Here is a 19,758-nt window from a genome sequence, read left to right as displayed (position 1 = left end):
GGCAGCGTTCCACGGCTTAATAGTGTGTTGCGGGAAACAATATTTCCTTGTGTCAGTTCTGAATTTGCCACCAAGTGCCCTTGAACTTGTGCTATGAGACAGGATGAACAGCAAATTCCCCTTGGGATAAGACTTCACAGATAAATAAATCTCATCAGCAGACAGTTATCTCGATCCCCAAGACTTCATTTTCCCCTTGTTTCAGTTTCAGTCCATCACTCCTACACTTAGATTTGCTACATAATTTATTGTTTTCCTAGGTGGTTACAATCTCTAAATGTATTTCTATGGTTACATTCTGTCCGACATAAAAGATACATCTATAACTCTTTATAATCTGTCCTACTAAATCCATCCCACCCACCTTCTCCAGCCCTCTAAAAAGAGAACAGAGATAAAGTGAATCCCTGAAAGGCCTCAGGATTAAGTAGTAATCTGCCTGCCTCATTCACAGTACAGCAAGCAACAGAGGAATAAACACTCTTTACCAGCAGCCACATTCAATTCTCTATGTGTAAATTTTGGGCACACTGATAACTGCAGCCTGTTCTGAGTGCAGATTAAGTCACCTGTAAAGATTCCTGAAATTAAGGTGCCGTTTAAATCACTGCTTTGTGGCTCTATTCTTTTCAGGCTATTATTATGCAGCTTAATCCAGATTTTAATTTGCAATCTGCCATGAGCAGTGAAACCTAATGCTGTAATAACAACTGCCAAGGGTGACACACCATAGAAAAGAGACAACTCTTCTGCAGAAGCGTTCCATTCTAAGGAGAAACCTGATATGCATGTTACCAGGGTTGCCAACTGTATTATGGACAATCCATTATAAAAAGACTAAAAACGCTTGTCTTAAAGCCTGAAGATGAAAACGAAGAGATCCATAAAAAACTAAGAAACAGTGAGCTTGATTGAAGATCCATTATCAGAATGAGGCTGGATGCAGCTGTTGATGAACAGATAGAACAGAGCAGTGCCACCCTGCAGGGAGCTCTCCATCAGGGCTTTGTAGCCCACAAAAGCCTCTGTAGCCCTCTTCCCTGGACATGTGCTGCTGTCACCTGCCTGTAATAGTTTCTGCCTCAGAGGTAGGCAGGGCCACCCAGCACCAGGCAGTGTGAGGTGCTCAGTGGAACAAGGAGGGGAGCAATGCAGATGGGCTGGAACTGCAAAGCTAGGAGGTGCGGGGGAAAGAGGCAATAGGTAGAAGTTCATGTTAGGGTGGGGGGGAGTGGGGCCATCTAGGATAAGGTTGGGTTGGGTAAGGGTCAACATGGCTCAGGGTGCAGTCAGGATGTGGAGGTGAGTACTGGAGCCATAGGGTGGAGGCAGCATAGTGTAAAAACCATCACTGTGTCAAGTAAGACTATTAAAAACTGGTATTACACTTCTACATTTGACCATGGTTCTTTTTACTGCCATCCAGGGCCTGGCAGAGGGGTTACATTTACATTATGTCAAATATATATCAGTAAAAAGAATGTCAGTAAAAAAAATTGGTTGTCAGTAAAAAGTTATCAGACTGTCAGTAAAAAAAGATTTTCTTGGAATGGCAACCCTGCGTGTTCCACACATTTGAAAATTAGAATTTTTAAAACCTGAATTGCCTTCATTTTTGTGGCTTTGTTTTCTCTCTGCATTCTTCTCATCTTAGACAATAAAAATAATATAATATGGGCCACTTGAGGATTGAGGTGCTGACTGTGGTTGGGAGGAATGAGCAAATTCCAGGGACAAGGAAGTTCAGGAAGCCAGGAGGTCAATCCAAGGGCAGGGTCTAGGAAAAAGCCAAGTCAGGTAGTTGGGGGATCGGGCAGAGAGTGGAGTCAGAGAACAAGCTGGATTGAGAAGCCAAGAGATCAAGCAAAAAACAAACCAGAAAGAAAAGCAAGGCAGTCTGAGATCAAACTGAACCTTATTGCCCAGATACTTCCTGTTTGAAGTCAGGGGTTTATATGGGGGAAGTAGAGAGTCAGCTGACCCCAGCTGGCCACTCCAGTGACAGGGGGTGGGCAGATATTCAGGTTCTGCTGGACCAGCTTTGACCAGTCAGGGTGATTAGTCACAGAATGGCAGGCTGAGATGAACAGGTGTATTGTCAGGCCAAAACTCCAGATTTGAGGGTGCAGACTGACAACTCCTTCTCTACCCTAATAGTATCAAGTCCCATTGCACTTGGCATACCAGAATTGTCAACCACAATTTTTATCTCAGATAAAATCTAGGACTCTAAACCTTACTCAGAAATCTGTGGGAAGCCAGCGTGGAGAGCGGACAGATTAGCTGGTGTGCAGACGAGATGTGCTACAGAATTTTTCCGTTAGCCGGAAACTCCAAAGAGGGCTTTGTGCTCAGTTATACCGATTACAGCATATGCTAAGTACCAGGAGTGCTGCTGTACTCCAGGCAGGAGGTGATGAAAGTGTGAATACTTATCGCCAGATCATAGTCTGTCCATCAGGCTGGGCTGGAGTCTTTTCAGTGGTTAGAAGAGGGAGAGAGCATTACTCACGGATGCTCTGTGAGTTTAATGTCAGCAAGGAATCCAGGAGCACTCCTAAACGACACCCCAAATCGACCAATTCTGGGTGTGTACCTTCAATCTTTGCCACCTGCATCACTGCCTTGCTTAGGTGCAGCTTCAGCTAGCCATTCTCTTCCATGAGGTGGTCTCGTCCAAGCAGTAGGCCATTTCGGTGGTGTCATGGTCAGACGTGGTACAGGACAAGTAGAACCGGATAGCATGTGCAAACTAATGGTGCTTGAGTCCATGTCACCTTATCAGCTCACCTAAGGGCTGCCTTTAGATGTTGAATAGGACCGGATTTATGGGACTCCACAAATGAGGGGTTTAGTGGAAGAGGTACAGTGCTCCATAGTTACTTCCGGGTGTGCCCCTCTAGAAGGTCCTAAATCAACTTCTAAGTGGCCTGGGGCTGCATACACCATGGGCCACATGCTTATGGGCTGTAACAGGACAAGCCACAAGCCCCTTCAGCCACACACCTTGCAGATTCCCCGCCCCTGAAGCACCGCATGCATTCGTGGGCACCTTCTCCCACAAGTGCTATGTGCACTCATGTGGCTCTGGGTTCACCCTCAGCTCCCTGAGCTGAGCTGCATTGTACTGCCTTATCCCTTAGGGTGAGACAGAAAGCAGAAGCTGGAGGAGGAAGGGGGAGCCCAGAGACTTGGCTCCTTTGCAGCCAAAGCAATGTGTGGTGTGGAAACCAAGCAGGAACCTGGGGGCTACAACTTAATGCCTTGCAGGCCACGTGGGGACTGTAGTACACCAGTTGGAAAACCTGGCTGAACTAATACTTCCCTCAAAGACAATAGCATGCACAAACCTGTAAAGCGAACAGATAGGACTTGGAAAGTATAGATACTTGCAGCTCCCTCGTGATGGACTTGTTGATTTCCTTTAAACATCAGGGTGATCATACAATCCTCCAGCATTACATTCACATAAGTGGAACAGAGCAGGCTAGGACAGCTCCTCTCTTTATATGACCCAAAAAAGGCTACATATCAGTGCAGCAAAGCCATGTTCCAGGGGCAACTGTGACACCCCCTGCTCAGCCCAGCCCAACATGGAAAGCATGCTGGGATACTCTGATTTAACTTAAACCAGGACGGGGTCTGGAACAGAAGTTGCATAAACTGTTTTGACCCAAATCAGTTAAGTCTGATACTACATTCAACCAGGTTTATCTTAAACCAGTTTCAGTCATTTTGAAACTGGTTTATGTGCACTGAGCTTCTGGTCTGTTACTGATTTAAACCAGTTTCTGATCACTAAACCAGCTTATGTGTAACTTCTGTCCCTAGCCCTGGTGCCCATGCAACCCCTGCCCTGCTCCAGCTTTTCATATATTAAGTATGTATCCTGCATGTATTATAGACAGACATACAATAAAAATGCACAGTGTATGCTGTCTTAATATCTGATATAGTACTTTCAAGGAGTTACAAGTGCTGGAAAGGCTCATAGCACAGCACAGGGATCCCGTGGCCTGGGAAAAGAAGCTGCATAAAAAAGAGAGAAGTCACATCCCACTGATCTGCTGGTCGCCAGGAGTTCATCGGGGGGTTGAGGTGAAGAATGCCTGCTATGTGGATGTGAACTTGGACTGGGCAAGTGCTTGTGGACTTGAAGCTGGGCAGTCTTCCTACTGGCAATACAACAGTGCTGCTCCTGGCTCTCATTCTGCAAGCCTGCGTAGCATTTGGGTGAGTCCTCAAAAGATAAAAAGAAACACCCCCGCCGTCCAAAAGCAGGGGTTTGGTTGGTGATTCTGTACACGCCGATTCATTGTCCAGGAAAACCAAATCTCAAAAATCGATGCTATTTGCAAAGAACCTCCTATGGGCTCTGATGGAAAGTTAACACTCCAGAAACAGTTTATCAGTACCGATAAAGAGATGAAGTTAAATGAGTTTGATCAAATCACCTGTTATTCACCCTTATGGAGGCATTTATCTGAGCATTTGCATCAAGAGAAAAACAGTGAATTGGTTTTGATGGCTGTGCAGTGTAGCTGGAGAGCCTCTGTGTACACAGCACTGTCTAGGCTCCTAACGTCTTCCCTTGATCTGCACCACCCACTTGTGCACAAACAAGCATGGACACCCCTGGGGCTGTCACAGGTTCCCTCTTGGCTCTGGCTGGGCTGAGATCATTGCACTGCCCATGCTCATGTCCCATTCAGCTGCTGGCCTTCTAACCTCCAGTGGGACTCTGCAACTCCTGATGAGCACAGGACGGAGGTTTGGAGCAGGATAATTAGGGTATGCACAGCTGAATGAGCACAGTGCTGACAGCCAGGCCAAGCTGCTCCCACTGAAATCCCAAGGTCTGCTGTGAATTGCAACGGGAGCAGGACCTCACTCCTCGAGCACCTGCAGTTCTAACAGGTGGCTGTTTTTTGCAGCCTGGATGGGAGCCCCTGTTCATAAGCTTGTCATCTGGGTTACATCTGATGGCCTGCCCCTGCTAGAAGCAAACTCTGCGTTAGAAGATGGATGTCCCCAACCCTGTCACATAACCTGGCGCCAGCACGGTGTAGGCTGCAATACACCTGGTTCTGTTACATGGAGACCTTGGGATTCACTTATCTATCCTGCTTTGACCTTTACAAACTCAGCAACTATTTCAAATGCCTCGATAACATTTATTAGGTTACTCAAGTTTCCCTCAACAGCAGTTTCCCAGGGAGACAGGCATATTTTTGAGCTTTAAATCCAAAATGCATTAAGGTAAATCTAAAAGGAGACAAACAAATTAGATTCTGAAGCAAACTCTGGGCCAGAGCCTGCATGCAGAATTCAGTTTCAAAATTATAGCCAATTTAACTGTCTTAAAGCCAAATTCTGGTCTTGTAGGAATTCAATACATGTGGAAATCCCTGCATGCCTCAGAGATGAAATATGGGCTTGTAGCCTTGTCTGTAAGGTCCAGAGAAAGCAGAGAGAATTATTTCTCAAACAAAGGGGTACTTTGTGTAAACATTTAATGCAGACAGATGACAATACAGAGATCTGATTGTTCCAATCCCAGATACAATGAGTGTGATTGTTTAAACAGTGCTGAAAGAAGGAATATACACATTCATTTTTTTCACAGTACCGACATTGATCCTTGAGGAAAAAAATCACAGAAAATACCAACTCTACTTTCTTTTCCAAATTCATTCTTTAAGCTTCTCATTTAGAAAAATACATTCATATCATCAACAAAAATATAACTCTGATAATCAAATAAAATAGAACAACTCTATATTTGAAAATTCCAAAAATACCCAGTTATATCTTTTATCTATAATTCTTCTATTTTATTTGGGCCCATGAATGCTGCCATGCACGAGGTCAAGAACACTAAACTTGATGATTTTTTTTTGACATTTTTGCTAGAAGCAGGGGCCGAGCTAGGATTAATACCCCAGCAAGTTTATGAATCCTGGTGTGTACGGCACAATGCATAGGCCCAACTACGCAGTTGATCCACAATCAGCCCTGCGTCACGCACCCAGCCCACAGTGCTAGAAGATCGAGCACTACTGATTTTAGACCATCCTGGGCTCATTATCACTGTTCACTTGTTGGGTGACCTGGAAGCAATCATGGCCTAAACCAGCTCCTGTATGTCGGAGATCAGAGCAGTGGCCCGTCAGCTGCTTACTGACTCCCACCCGGAGTCGTAAAACTGTCGCCTCAACAGGCGGGTAGTGATGGACGAGGTGAAATTAACCAGGCACAGACGCGTGTTGGTTACAGAAATGTGTTTACTTACGTCGCTCAGATAGTGACGCGCGACGCAGGCTGAGCCTTTGTTCCGTTGCAGTTTTTCCAGTTATAGTGATTATAATCAAGCGTATGGTCTCGGGTTACAGCTAACGATACAACGATTACGATCAAGCGTACAGTTTCGGGTTATAGCTAACGATGACGGACGTGGCGCCGGGAACGAGCTATCGTGCCTGCAGGGCTTTGATACGTCAATATTACGCTGACGGGAAGCTATTGACAGCTGATCAAACTGTCAATTTACTCTGATGATGATCTTAGGTTTCTCCTTAGAGATTTCCGCAGAGGTCTCCCAGAGTTTCTCTGACTTGGGCGGAAGTTGCTAAACTATTTATAGACAGAGGTGTTTCTCAGAGATATCCAATGATGAACTGCTAAATGGAATCTTTAATTATCTGGCAAGCAGCAGTTCTTTGTGCTCTCAGGTTGCTATCAAGTTATAAGGTAGTGGGTTAGGTTTTTAGTATGTTACGTGTGAGGTACCTACGCTTGTTCCTTGACCAATTGCAGGGATTTATGGCAGGGCTATCCCCTTTCACCCTGACCAGCCTTAAGTTTCGTTTCTCGTTTGTGACGTGGGCATAAATTATATACAGTTCTTCACCAGGATTTTGTTTTAACCCTTAGTTGATCAGATGATGGTCTGAATGGTATCTCTTGCAAGTGACATGGGCACTGATTGATTTGGGTTGTGACACTGTAGACTCCAGTGTGCTCTAGATCAAGTGCTTCCGAATGGCAGAAGCCTGCACTGTGCAAAGGCACATTTAGCATGGACTGAGTGCCTGCATGGCATTTTTAGTTGGAGTAGCTAGTGCGCAATAAGCTAACAGCATGCTACCTTCCCTGAGTGCACAAGCCCTTGATCTCTGTGTGCCAATCTCCCTGTGTAAAACATGCCCAGTAATGCATCCTCCAGGCAGAGGTATGATGAGGCTTTCATTAATGCTTCTAACACATTATGCAGGGGTGTAGGTTGTAGCCGTGTTGGTCTAAGGACATAGGCAGACAAGGTTCCTTGGGTGAATTTGATATCTTTTATTAGACCAACCCAAATGGTTGGAGAATAGTTATTAAGCAAGCTTTCGGGTTCAAAAACCCTTCTCTCCAACCATTTGGGTTGGTCTAATAAAAGATATCAAATTCACCCAAGGAACCTTGTCTGTCTAACACATTATGATTTCCCTGATTCAAAAAGGCACCAACTGTGCGACTGGTACAGTATCATTACTGTAAAATGCAGTATGTGTGTTGAGAACAGTAACACTGCTGCAGCACGTCAATAGGAGAAGGGCAGCTCTCTGTACGGAGAAGCAATGTCTCATGCAAGTCATACACGCATTCACCACTGAAGGCAGATAAATACAAGATGTTACTGTCTACAATTCCCAAAGTGACTACTGACCTTAAGTACCTCAATGTGAGATGCCTTAAAGGTGCCTGTCAGAAAGTGATGAGCACTGACACTGTCACAGTCAGGACCACAGCTGTGTGTTAAGTGGCACAGCCAAAAAGTCAGGCACCCAAAATCACTAGTCACGTTAGAAAACATTTTTTGGCAGTAGCTCCCCAAATTAAAATAAAATCACTCCAGTTTGGAGTGACAGTGCATGGGAAAATCCTCATGACATGACTGTCCCAAACTGCACCTGGGGATTTTCATTTAAAAAAGAACTAATTCAGGCATCTATTTAGGACATTTCATCCTCCAGGATCCCAAAGTGCTTTTGGAAACAAACTGCTATATAAGCCCCCAGGGATCACATACATCAACTGTCGAGATGCAGCCACTACTATGGTGAAGGGCAACAAAGACAAATAGGGTAGGACAGGTAGCAAAGAAAATCCTGTGTTCAGCAGAGACTACAAAGACAGTGCAGGTCAGAATAAAGTAATCGGCTAAGCACATTAGGATATTGCTTTTGCCAGCAGTTCCATGAGATCTTCCCTGACCACGGCATCTTTGCCTTATGTCCCAATAGCTGCTTCAGCTGCATGTTATCCTCAACAGTGCTGGGGATTTGGTTAATACTGATTCAGCATGGCTAACACCTTTTTCAGGTGGGGCATGAAGTTGCATTCATTGAACTCAACTCAGGATCTTCCTGGTTTTGTCAATCAAGGCCAGTCCATTTATTCTTCTGATAACTTATCTACAGGATAACCGAACACTGGTATGGTGATCTGGAATCGAAGGTTCTTCTTTGACAGCCGCTGCTTTCTGGATTCTCATATCAGGATATTGCCTTCATTTTCAAACAGGTTGTCACAACTGGGATGGTTCCTTCTGTGAAGGGCAGAGAGGATCACATGTGATGATGAGGTCTCCATTTTTTCCTGCTTGCTGTTATTTTCTCAGTATGTTTTGCCAAATTTAGCAAAAACTAAAACTTAGGCACCTCAAAAGACAACCAGAACAGAGAGGAGAGAATAGCCTCTCAGTATACTGAGGACTTAATATTGTCTTAAACATCCAAAATGAGGTCTGAAGTTTTAGACCTTCAGCCTAGGTTTTTTTAATTGGGAAAGAAATCCGTCAGCAAGAAAAGATAGGTCATGTTTAATTACATTTTCCTTAGCTAAGGATTTCTTCACCTGTAGTTTTGACTGGATATAACAGCCATCCCCTCCAGTCCAAAACCGCTGTACAATGGCAGCGTGCTGCGTCCCACCCCCGAGAGCGCTGTTCTTCACTGGTGCGTTCTGAGATTTTGCTGCATGATTTGTATTATTTACATTTGGGCAGCTTACAATAAGAGAGCAGAATCGCTTATAAAACAGAACAACAACAAGAGAACAGAATAACTTAAAACGGAAAGCTTTCAAATACATCCAAGCCATCACTCCCTACCCCCAGCCTTGTTCATTTTTTTGTTAAAGTCTCCGAATTTTCAAGAAAATACTTTATTTCCTGGAGCAACTGGAGTTTCTCTAGCTAATGGCCCATTTCCATGAAATACCTTCATTATTGTGAGGCTTATTTTTCCTATTGCAGGCAGAGAGTACTGTCCTTCCTAAGAGCGCTTTCTGCCTGTATGTTGAAGAGGCAACTGTTTTTGCCCTAGCAACCCATGGGTTAGTGAGCCATTTGTTTTTGCCAAGCAGACTTGGGGTATTGATTACAGATGGCTGTTCTCGACTGACCTCAGGGTCTTAGTGAGGCATAAGAGAAAAGGTCCCTAAGTGATATAAGGTTCAGACCTTTTTAGACTGAAGGCACCCCTCGTAAGACTCAGGGCACCCCTTGGAAAATGCCAGCTCTGAGCTTTGACTTATTTTTGACCGCTGAAAAATAATAGGCCATTTTTTTGCTGCAAAGAACTCAAAAAGACCACAATAGGTCAAAATGGTTTTGACACATTGGACTTCTATTTGAAATCTCTCTGTTTATCTGTTTGCACACATCACAGTTGTAACATTGCGTGGCACCCCTTGGCATCCTTGAAAGGATTTCATGGCACCCCATGGTACTAAGGCACTCTGGTTGAGAAACACTGGTTAGGGCCCTATGTGTTAAAACCAGCATCTTGGATTGCACCCAGAAAGCTACTGAGAACCAATGCAGACTCTGGACCACTGGAGTTATGTGCTCCTGGAGAACCACCCCCTCAGAAGGTGGGCCACCATGCTCTGCACCTTCTGTTGCTGCTTCTGGATGGTCAAGGGCAGCCTTATGTACCGTACATTGCAAGTTTAGCCTTGAGGTTATGAAGGCATGGATGATGGTGGCCAGATATGAACATGAAAGAAAGGGTCACAGCCTTCTCACCAGATGGAGTTGGTGAAAGGTGCTTCTAGCCACAGCTGACACCTGAAGATCCAGGTGGACCCAGAAGATCCAGAAGCACCCCAAGGCTGCAAACCTAGGTGACAAGGGGAGGCAGAACACCAGTGATAGGTGTCCTAATCCCTCCCAAGTTATGCGGTCTGCCCACAATCATCACCTCTGTCTTTTTTGGATTCAGTTTCAATTGGCTCACTTGCATCTAACCCCCAACTGCAGGCAAGCACTGGGAAAGGACTGTGACTATGAGACTTGGGTCAGATGCAAAACAGAGGTAGAGCAGGGTGGGATCAGTATGCTGAGATGATATCTTGCTCCAAATGCCCCTGTCAGGTCACTGCTATTTGCTGCTGATGTAATCCTACCTTAACTGTTCAAGCGCCTGCTCAGTTTCCTTTCGACTTTTTTCGGTGATTGGGTAGAAAAGGAGTATGAATAAACCTAGAAGAATGAGGATGGTCGGCACTACCCCAATCAGGATTTTCAATGCAAGGATCACACTGCTGGATTGTCTGCAGGCCCCTCCTTTGTATCCGGCCAACCTAGGAAACATCCACATGCCCAGTACTATTACTCACATGCTATTTGTTATGTTAAGCCCCCGATCCAAATCCCAGCCACCCAGACTTTTGCTCCCATTTCTTCTTACACCTCCTTTTACTCCTTTGTCTGCTAACTGCCCCCTTTGGTGGCCAGTCCTGTTCCTATCAATGCCAACATGGAATTTCATTTCCCTGAGAGCTGGCTTGGCTCTTCCATGCCACTTTCCTCCCCATCTTCTTTTAAACAAGTTCATTCCTTCATTTAATGATGTGACTGTGACTACGGCAATAGTGAGATGAAATCCTACAGAGCTGCATTTGTCTGAAAAGTGATTCAACAATGTACTTAAGCATGTGCTTAACTTTAAAAGTAGATAAGTAGTCACACTGCCTCCAAGAGCAGTAATCACCTTCAAGTTAAGTCCAGACTTAAGTGCTCTGTAGAACAGTAGTGGAATTACTCAGTGCCTAAAGATAAGCACATTCTTAAGTGCCATGCTATCTCAGGGCCTAGGTACCACTTAGCATAATTGATGGTACCCTAACCTATGCTGTCCCAGGTTGTGGTATTCTTCGGTTTCACTCTGCACATGCACCATGAAAAGTTATTACCCATTCTCTATCAATCTGCCTCCTACACTCTCCCATAAATGTCAGCTCTGGTCTCCAGCAGATGGCAAACGGCTGGAAGCTCACTAAGAGGAATGAAGCAGAGTTAATCAGTTGACAGTAATATGTTAGTTATGAGCTTTCCATATGCAGTGTCTAAAAACAAGGAGACTTATTTTCTTGAGGAGAAAGTATTATGGCATCGGCTGCAAACTTCATAACAGCTTGTTGACCAAAATACTTCAGGGTATTTCATGGCATGGTCCGCAGTGGAGCTACCACAACCCGCCACCATGCTACTAGGGTTCTCCAGTCTTCAAATTGCGGTAGTGGCAGAAGACAGACTGTTAAAATCACAGTTACCAAATGGGACTTGATTGCCTGCTGTAAAAGTGGTCTTCCTAACTCAGAGTAAAGCCAGCCAAAAAACAAGTATTTTAAAGAAATTTTCAACCAAAAGTTTCCAGTTGATGAAAACTGATTTGGACTCTTAGCTTAAATTGTAGGTTCCACAAACATGCTATTGAAAAGGTCGCCACAATTTCTAAAAGGTCTTTTGATACTGAGAATATTTCTCTTCTTCCATAATAATCCATTTCCATTTGTTCAGCTTCTGCCCCTGCAGACAGAGTGCTGTACAAGCATTTCTGTCACACTAACACCTAGCAGTGTCAATGGAAACCCTGCAAGCCTTGTGCTTGGCTCTGTAAAAACAGAGAACGAGAGACCATTTCTGCTCCCTTTCCCATAGACAAATACAGCTGGAAGAGACCACAGGAGGTCATCCCGTCCAACCCCCTGCTCAAGGCAAGATCAGCCCCCTCCAAACCAAATGTTTGGCAATCTCCATTTAAAAAACGTCCAGTGATATGAATTCCTCAACCTCTCTAGTAACCTGTATCAGTATTTAACCACTCTCTGAGCTCAAAAATTCTTCCTAATATCCAACCTAAATTTTTCTGTCCCTTGAGGGATGGGATGCTTCCTAAAGATCTGTAGCTCTTCAGCAGTGTTACTGCAGTGCTACGTTTCTGTGTTCTGTGCCTAGGGGTCTACATAAGCTTCACTTGTATTTGCAGCTGAGATTTATGAAAATAATGTAAATAAGGAATATCTAAAAGGAGTCCTGTTACTTTTGAATTGAAATATGTTAGTGTAAATGTCTCACTGCCCAGAAGGTCTGACCTGGATGAGAACAATTGCAGGTTCGTGATGTAGTCAACTCGAACTGACAACCTTGTCTATCTATACCTGCCAGGATCCTGCTTTCGTGAGTGGTGAAATCGTGATTAGCCGCACAGGAAAAAAATGAAGGCCCTCAGAATCTTTTTATAATAAAAGCCAAATAAGCAGAAACAAACTATCACTTACTCAAGGCTTGCTGAAGACATTCCTAATCCAATCCCTGTTGACAACTTGGTGAAGAAGACATACGAAGAATAGAAGAGGGTTTCAGGCCTCTTTACATGTTGATTCAGCAGGCGGAAGTGATCAACAACATCAGGCAACATGGACCTGGAGGCCAGCAAGAGAAGAGGAATGAACAGCCTCCAGCAGAAGTCTGAGCCTCTTTCATGGACAGAGTTGGCAAAGAGTCCTTTTCCTTGGAGGTTTGATTGTGTAAACCACAGAGTGGAATACGGAAAACCAGAAGGTGCCCTTGTTTGAAAGGAGGGCAATAATTGTCATAGCAAATGCACAAAACACACCGCAAGGCCACAGAACCACAACACCTAGGTAAGGTAACCAAGCCCCTTCCACAAGATTACAAGTTATTGCTTAATACTATTACTTTTAATAATAACAGTGATAATAACGTACAAGAATACCCGAGCTGGATTTGGGGCCACTTGGATTTTCCAGAGGTGTTATCGTGCAACTACCTCAAGTGTGGTAGCATGCAGAAGCAGTTGTAGGACACTAAAGGGGCCTGTCCTTCCACTGATTTGAGACTGCTTCTGACCCAGATCCAAAGCAGGATGGAAATAGGTAAAAACATCAACTATAAATCAACAAGTTTCATTTTTACCAGTTTACTGATGGAGGGCAGGTTGTGTTCCTGAGCTCAGGTAGTCTGGGCAGCCTGAATACATACCCCCAATCCCCAAAAGGCTTCAGTTTTCATGGAACTGCATCTATGAGGCATGAAGGGCTGTTCTACCTGACTCAATCTTGCTTTGTGGTCAGGTTGATTTCAAAAGCCAGGCATGTGCAAGAAGGGATCCAGCTCTGCAACCTCTTCACTTGGTTTTAATCAAATAATTCACTTCCAAGCCCCTCTTCAAACACGAACCTGCGGGTTATCGGTTTCTTTTATCCATGGCCCCTTACGTGGCACTCCTGCATTTTCTTTGCAACACAGAACCACTCTGCAGGGAGCTCTAGTTCAGTGTTGACTCTCCACAAGACTTCGCTAAGTGATTTGCATTAAGGGTCATCCTCATTTCTGTTGCCATTTTAAAAATTAAATCCAAGCAACCAACTTATTGTTTATCCACGTTCCACGCCGTTGTAGGGTATTAATTCACTTACAGTTATACGCCGAGAGCAGTTCTGTTTATGCATAAAGACATTAGCTGTTAATTCTGTTGTAACTAGGGTCACAGGGCCGCACAGGTATCGTCTAAATATAGTGAAAACCAATGTAGCTCACATACCAGTTTATTACCAAATTCTGGCTCTCATTGAGGTACATACTCTACATTTGGGAATACACACACTCCCTCCCTTCCCGCCTGGAGACCTTCAAGCATTAGATCCTCCTACCATGGCAACAACAAAGATGCTGCAATACTCAGACCAGAGACGAAGGCCACCACATAAGCCACGCTCAGATGTGGGACTGTAACCAGCATGACTGCGAACGGGATCATCCACTGAGAAAAAGAAAGAAAAAACAAAAAAAATGGTGTGTTAGGCATGGAAAAGATATGGCACATCATGGAGAATATATGTTTTGCTAAAAAACAGAGGTGGCTGTGGGAGGCAGCAGCCTGAGCACCAGGCTAGTCCAAAGTTTAGAGCCTCCACATTTTGGAAAAAATGTATTCCCATCACATCCTTATTTGATACCCAACTTAGCAAGAGTCCCTTTTCAGACTGCAAATTCCCAGCACAGACAGATAATCCCTGCATTAGTCTGTAGTGGCATGACCGTTATTTCCCCACAAGAGAGCACTCTAGCAATACAAGATTATACCTTGTATAAAGATATAACTGCAAGCAATTTTATGATCATTTGTGCTCTGCATCATGTACCCTTTCAGAAACTAAAGTATCCAAAGAGGTTTCTGGAACAATAACAGCACTGATTTAAAATGTAGTGAAGAAGAGGCACGAGGCAGGACCAGCCGGCCTGAGGCTATAATGCAGAAGCAGAGGTATTTGGGAGCAGAGTTCCCTAAGATCCAGAAAAGTCACTGTAACATATGTCCACTGCATTTTGTTTTTCTTCTTTATAAATTAGACTTTTCAGTCCCTAGTGGCTCACTCCCCCTCCCACACCTCTCCCTTCCACAACCACACACTTTGTGACCTACAGACAAGCAGGCCCACCAGTGACCTGAAGGGTTTTAACTGACCTACAGGGAACAGCAGGGCAAAGGGAGGGGAAATGATAGCCAAGGACACTGGACTTATGAAAAGTACCTGATAAAGATCTTTAATAGTCATGTGGAGTAAAGGTGACCTCCATCGTACCACTTCAGGTATCTCTTGGGCACCTTCATTTCCTCACATCAGCCTCCACATGGGCGAGTCTACACAAGACACTTTACTGCGCAGTACAGCAAATGACTGCACAGTATGCATCACCGTCTACACGTGCAGACCCGTACTGCGCAGTCATTTGCTCTACTCAGCAGTGAATTTGCTACCTGCATTTGCAAGGTACCTAGCAAATGCAAGTAGCAAATTCACTGCTGAGTAATTACTGCTCAGTAAGGCACATGTAGACGACTGACCAAGAGTAAATTTGTTCCTGGTCAGCCGGGCAGCAGGAGATTGCTCCCGGCCCCCGGGAGCTGCCTACTGCTAGGGTGGGCTAAGGTGGTAGAGCCTGGGCAGGGACAATTTCCCCCTGCCCTGGCAGCAGGGAGTTCCCAGCCCCCGTTCCGTGATCATGGAGCCAGGGGCTCACTGCTAGCTGCTCCACCAACAGGTAAGGGCAGGGGGCTGGGACCTGACCCTCCCCCGCAGCTCTTTCCAAGCCCCCTGCCCCTGATTGGGGAGCCAGGGCTGTAGTACATTGGTCCAGCCTGGACTCTGCCACTGGATCCTGCCCCAGCAGCAGGCATGGAGCAGGAAGCAATCTCCCAGTCCCCACCAGGAGACAGCTGTCTCCTGGCCCCCTGCTCCTTGCTAGCCCCTGGGCTAGCAACCAGGAGCAGCCTGGAGCCCCCTCTGGCTGCTGCAGGGGAGCAGAGCAGGGTGGAAGCAAATCTTCTCCCAAATGCGCACACATGTAGACTCCTGCCCAGGGTGTGTTTACTCTGGAGTAAACCCATCCAGCAGCATTTGCTTGTGTAGACATGCCCCATGAGGGCTGAGCACTTGATCTCAACAACATAAAGCAGACAGATGTTGCAGCTAGTTTCTATCCTATACCCCAACTCTGGGCACAGGAAGGATAATACAGCATGATCCTGCTGGGGTTTGAACCCTGCTGCCTCACAAAGTTTAGATTATGTTGGTACTGATACTTAGGCCACTGAACCATCTCCTCCAACCAAAACTAAGGAGGAGTGGGAGAAAAGGAGTGTGTGTCCCACCACTGGCATAAAAATAAATCTGTGATACCCACATATCTTGTCTGAATGCTTTACTTTCAGGTGTCTCTTGGTATTAATTTAATGAGAATATTAAGTCTACAGAGTCTACAGAAAATCAACCCATTTTCAAATAAGTATGTAGTACTCCTTCCACCCTTAAAAGAGGTGAAACTCTCAAGGAAAAAACAAATGGCAGAAACACAAGAGCACTGAGTGAAGTGATATTGTTCCCACAATACGAGTGAAAAGGGATAAGGAAGGTGCAACAGAAGCTGACAGCCTGGGAGGTAAATCTGTGCTCCTTCAGGGCCCATCTTAGCTTCTGGCAGCTATCTGTGCTGGAATGCTGATGAGAGGGAGAAACAGGTGGGACATGCCACGTCCAAGCGCATATTTCAACCTATCTAAAGATGTGGTACGTCTGGATCCAGAGTTTTGTTTTGAAGTCACACACAGATTGCAGTTTCAATAAACTGTTGCTGTTCAAAGCATACAATGGCTGTTACCAGACCTGAACTTTTTGGGGTGTTATTCAAACTTTCACAGAACTTAAGAAGTTTCATACAGACGGAAAACATGGACAATTCCACGTCCTTTCACTGGACAGAGAGGAGGAATTTTGCTACTCCCTCCTCCTTAAACTAAGTTACAGGTTCAATTACCTAAACTGCTCAATTTTGTTTGGTTCAAGTAAGAACCATATATTGGCCATAATAGAGATGGATCCAAACCTCAAACAACATGTAACCCTTGGATTTGGGGCAGCCTGGATCAGAATCTGTAATATTATGCTCGAATTCTTTTCTGTGAAATGGGCACAATGTAGAACCTGCTCAAACTTGGGGAAAAGTTGGCATCTCATATTCAGCACCAGCCCAATCTCCAAGAAGCAAAACCTACAACCTGCCAATAACATACATGTTTTATAGGTTTTAAACAAACCTTGAAGCAAGAAAAAATGTCCTTGGTTTGAGGTCTCATTGCCCAAATTTTGCAGAAACTGCTACTGTTGGTCATGTAAAATGCAGCACCAACAGGGTTTTCTAACATTTTTGCTTACCGAAATCCCACATGCTGCACTTTTCTTGCCAAAGTGCTGCAGAAACCACTGCCAGAAGGGAATGCTCACTGCTGCTGACACCTGCAAAGGATGCAAACAAGATTTGTAGGGTATTTATTAAGATCATCGTCTGAGTAAGCTACAGGGCCCACCAACACCCTCTACTGTTTTGTGCAAAAGATCTGAACTAAGGAAGAATTTAAGGCTTCCTGCTCTCTTTCCCACTAAGAAAAACAAGAATGATGGAAAAAAGAAATTGGAGAAATTATAAGTACGTAAGCTAAAACTCCCCACTGCACATAAGCACACAAAACCCCAGTGCAATAGGCAGTGTACTAATTAAATAAAAAAGAATACAACACACTTTCCCCAGGGATCAATCTAGGGCATTTGTAAGATGTCACAGGTGTAACCATGTTCAAAAGATTATTTTACCTTTGACCACCTTAATTTACATTTAACTGACTGGCTTTCTTGTATACATACTGGCCTCTGGCTGCTTTACCACTCCATCCAGGAAGAGCACAGACCATCTGCAAATGTTTCCTCAGCCTGACAAAGGGTGTTTGTGCCCGAAAGCTTGCTAAGAGGAATTTTTCCAACTATTTGAGTTGGTCTAATAAAAGATATCAGGTTTACCCAAAGAACCTTGTCTGCCTATGTCCTTAAACCAACATGGCTACAACCTATGCACCTTCTACTTTTGAAATCATTTTCAGATCAGAAATTTTCTCCTGATAGTTTTCTTCAGTTTTCCTTTACTTAGTATAAAATGCTAGACGTTAGAGCTAGATATGACTTGTTCAGCTGTTCAGTCCATCCCCCTGCCAATTTTGTTAATACTTCATACATAGCGCATTCTACCTCATCTGTTATAGCTGATTTAAACCCAACATTGTTATAAAAGAAGACCGAACTACACAATTTCCACATACAATACTACAACTGATCTGAGCCTAAATATCATCCTGTTGCTCCCAATTACATCCCATATCATCCCAACAATCCTCCTCCCACCTTGGTGTTTATATCTTTTCATTACCTGCAGGATCTCAGATATGTGAAAGTGATCTCTTGCTCTACACCCTTATTAGTTTTAGTCACTGACAAAGATCTGCCCTGGAAGCATTTTAAGGTAAGAAAAGAAGAATCAAAAGAGTTGAAAAGGAAGGAGGTGGGAACCTACATTAGAAACCATGAATAGTCCTATCAAATAGCTCTGCACAGTCCCTGCACTGTCAGCAATCTGCAGTTCCTGGCACAAAGACTGGTAGAGTATTTAATGAGCAAGATACTGAACGGGAAGTCTCCATGAAGTATGTAAAAAGCATGCAGCAGACATACCCCAGCACTTATTTAACATTAAACCTACCATTTGCCCTAGAAGAACTTTAATCAGAATGGAGCAGTTTCTTGTAGCTTAAGCTCAAAGCCAGGCATGCATGATATTTGTAACCCAATTATGAGGGGACCACCCACCTATGTGAAGCTGGGCAGAACCCCACACTCAAGTGTGGAGGCAGAGGGCTCTGTAAAGGTATCTTTCAAGCATTTGCTGATGTGTCTCTAGATATTTTAAATATTTATTCCTGCAGGCTGCCTGGCATGGGGGGTCCACATGTCAGCACACACAAGAGGAACTTGTTTTAATTCTTAGCATGTCAGCTGGGGAAAGGGAAACAGTAGCTAAAAGTCCACCGCTCCTTTCAAGCAGAAGGTTTCACCTTTTCAGGAGCAGAAAGCAGCCTGCAGGTAAGGACCACGGAATAAATTAGGAGATCTTCAAATTTACAAGTCACAATGTCCACTAGTGACAGCATGGAGATCAAACCCATTCGCACAGAAAGCCCAGCAGTTGTGGTAGTAATCTGCAGTCATGTCTCTCCGAGCTGCCTGGGTGCAACTGTTCTTGTCTTCTGTGCCCTTTCTACTGAATACAGAAACAGAGTGCAACCCTGCAGCTAAACCAACGCTCTGTCTTCTCAGTTCAACTCACCAAGATGGTCACCACTAAATACTGGAAGCTGTTGCGAAGCTCAGTCATGTGGGTACAAAACAGGACAAAGTTGCTCTGCTCAAGCTGGTGAATTGAAGATGGCAAGAATCAACAAAGAAAAACCAAACAAAAGGTTTTTACAATTTCACAAAATTGGTAATCAAGTCATTAAGGGCTCAATTCTGCTTTAACTTACACCAATTTAAATGAGGAATAACACTGCTGACATCATAGGAACTATGCCAAGGAAAGCTGGGCTGAGAGGAAGGCCAGCTACTGAACACAGCTATCTAGTGGGACTAGGATCCCAAGGTCTGGTGCAGGCCTAGGATGTACTGTTTTGGGGAAGTCGAAGGCTTAGATGACTATCTGATTTGTGCATGGCACCTTTTTGAGGGCTAACAGATTATACATTAAGAGAAGGACCTGCTTAAAAATTAAGCCAGACAGTCATGGAGAGAGGCTCCCCCAACACTGCCTTTCTGAGCGTGCGCCACAATCCATTGTTTCATTTCAGGTACAAAACTCTACTGCCCTGCGTCTAGCTCTTCATTGATCGCCCTCATTCCAGCCAAACTCCCCAAAACCTAGTAGCCCCAGGCAGACAACAGCAACTCCTACACATACCAGCCCATTTGGAGCAAGAGACCTCTCAATTGTTGTCAGCCCCCTCTTCAACCCCTCCCCTCCAC

General features: G+C 44.5%; 1 protein-coding gene across 1 annotated transcript in view; it reads right to left on the bottom strand.

Annotated features, from left to right (window-relative positions):
- Window positions 1-8,139: 8,139 nt before the first annotated feature.
- Window positions 8,140-19,758, bottom strand: part of MFSD2B (major facilitator superfamily domain containing 2B) — a 33,302-nt gene continuing 21,683 nt past the window's right edge. The window contains exons 7-12 of the mRNA XM_025208587.1: window positions 19,067-19,150; window positions 17,071-17,151; window positions 14,008-14,117; window positions 12,613-12,756; window positions 10,456-10,632; window positions 8,140-8,593 (exon numbers count right to left, since the gene is read on the bottom strand). Coding sequence (XP_025064372.1) covers window positions 8,536-8,593; window positions 10,456-10,632; window positions 12,613-12,756; window positions 14,008-14,117; window positions 17,071-17,151; window positions 19,067-19,150 — 654 coding nt within the window. The 3' untranslated portion in view covers window positions 8,140-8,535. The remainder of the gene's footprint in view (window positions 8,594-10,455; window positions 10,633-12,612; window positions 12,757-14,007; window positions 14,118-17,070; window positions 17,152-19,066; window positions 19,151-19,758) is intronic.

This window comes from Alligator sinensis, unplaced genomic scaffold (genome assembly GCF_000455745.1).
Source record: "Alligator sinensis unplaced genomic scaffold, ASM45574v1 scaffold300_1, whole genome shotgun sequence".
In the NCBI taxonomy this organism is placed as follows: domain Eukaryota; kingdom Metazoa; phylum Chordata; order Crocodylia; family Alligatoridae; genus Alligator; species Alligator sinensis.
This window is presented reverse-complemented; position numbering and strand designations above follow the sequence as displayed.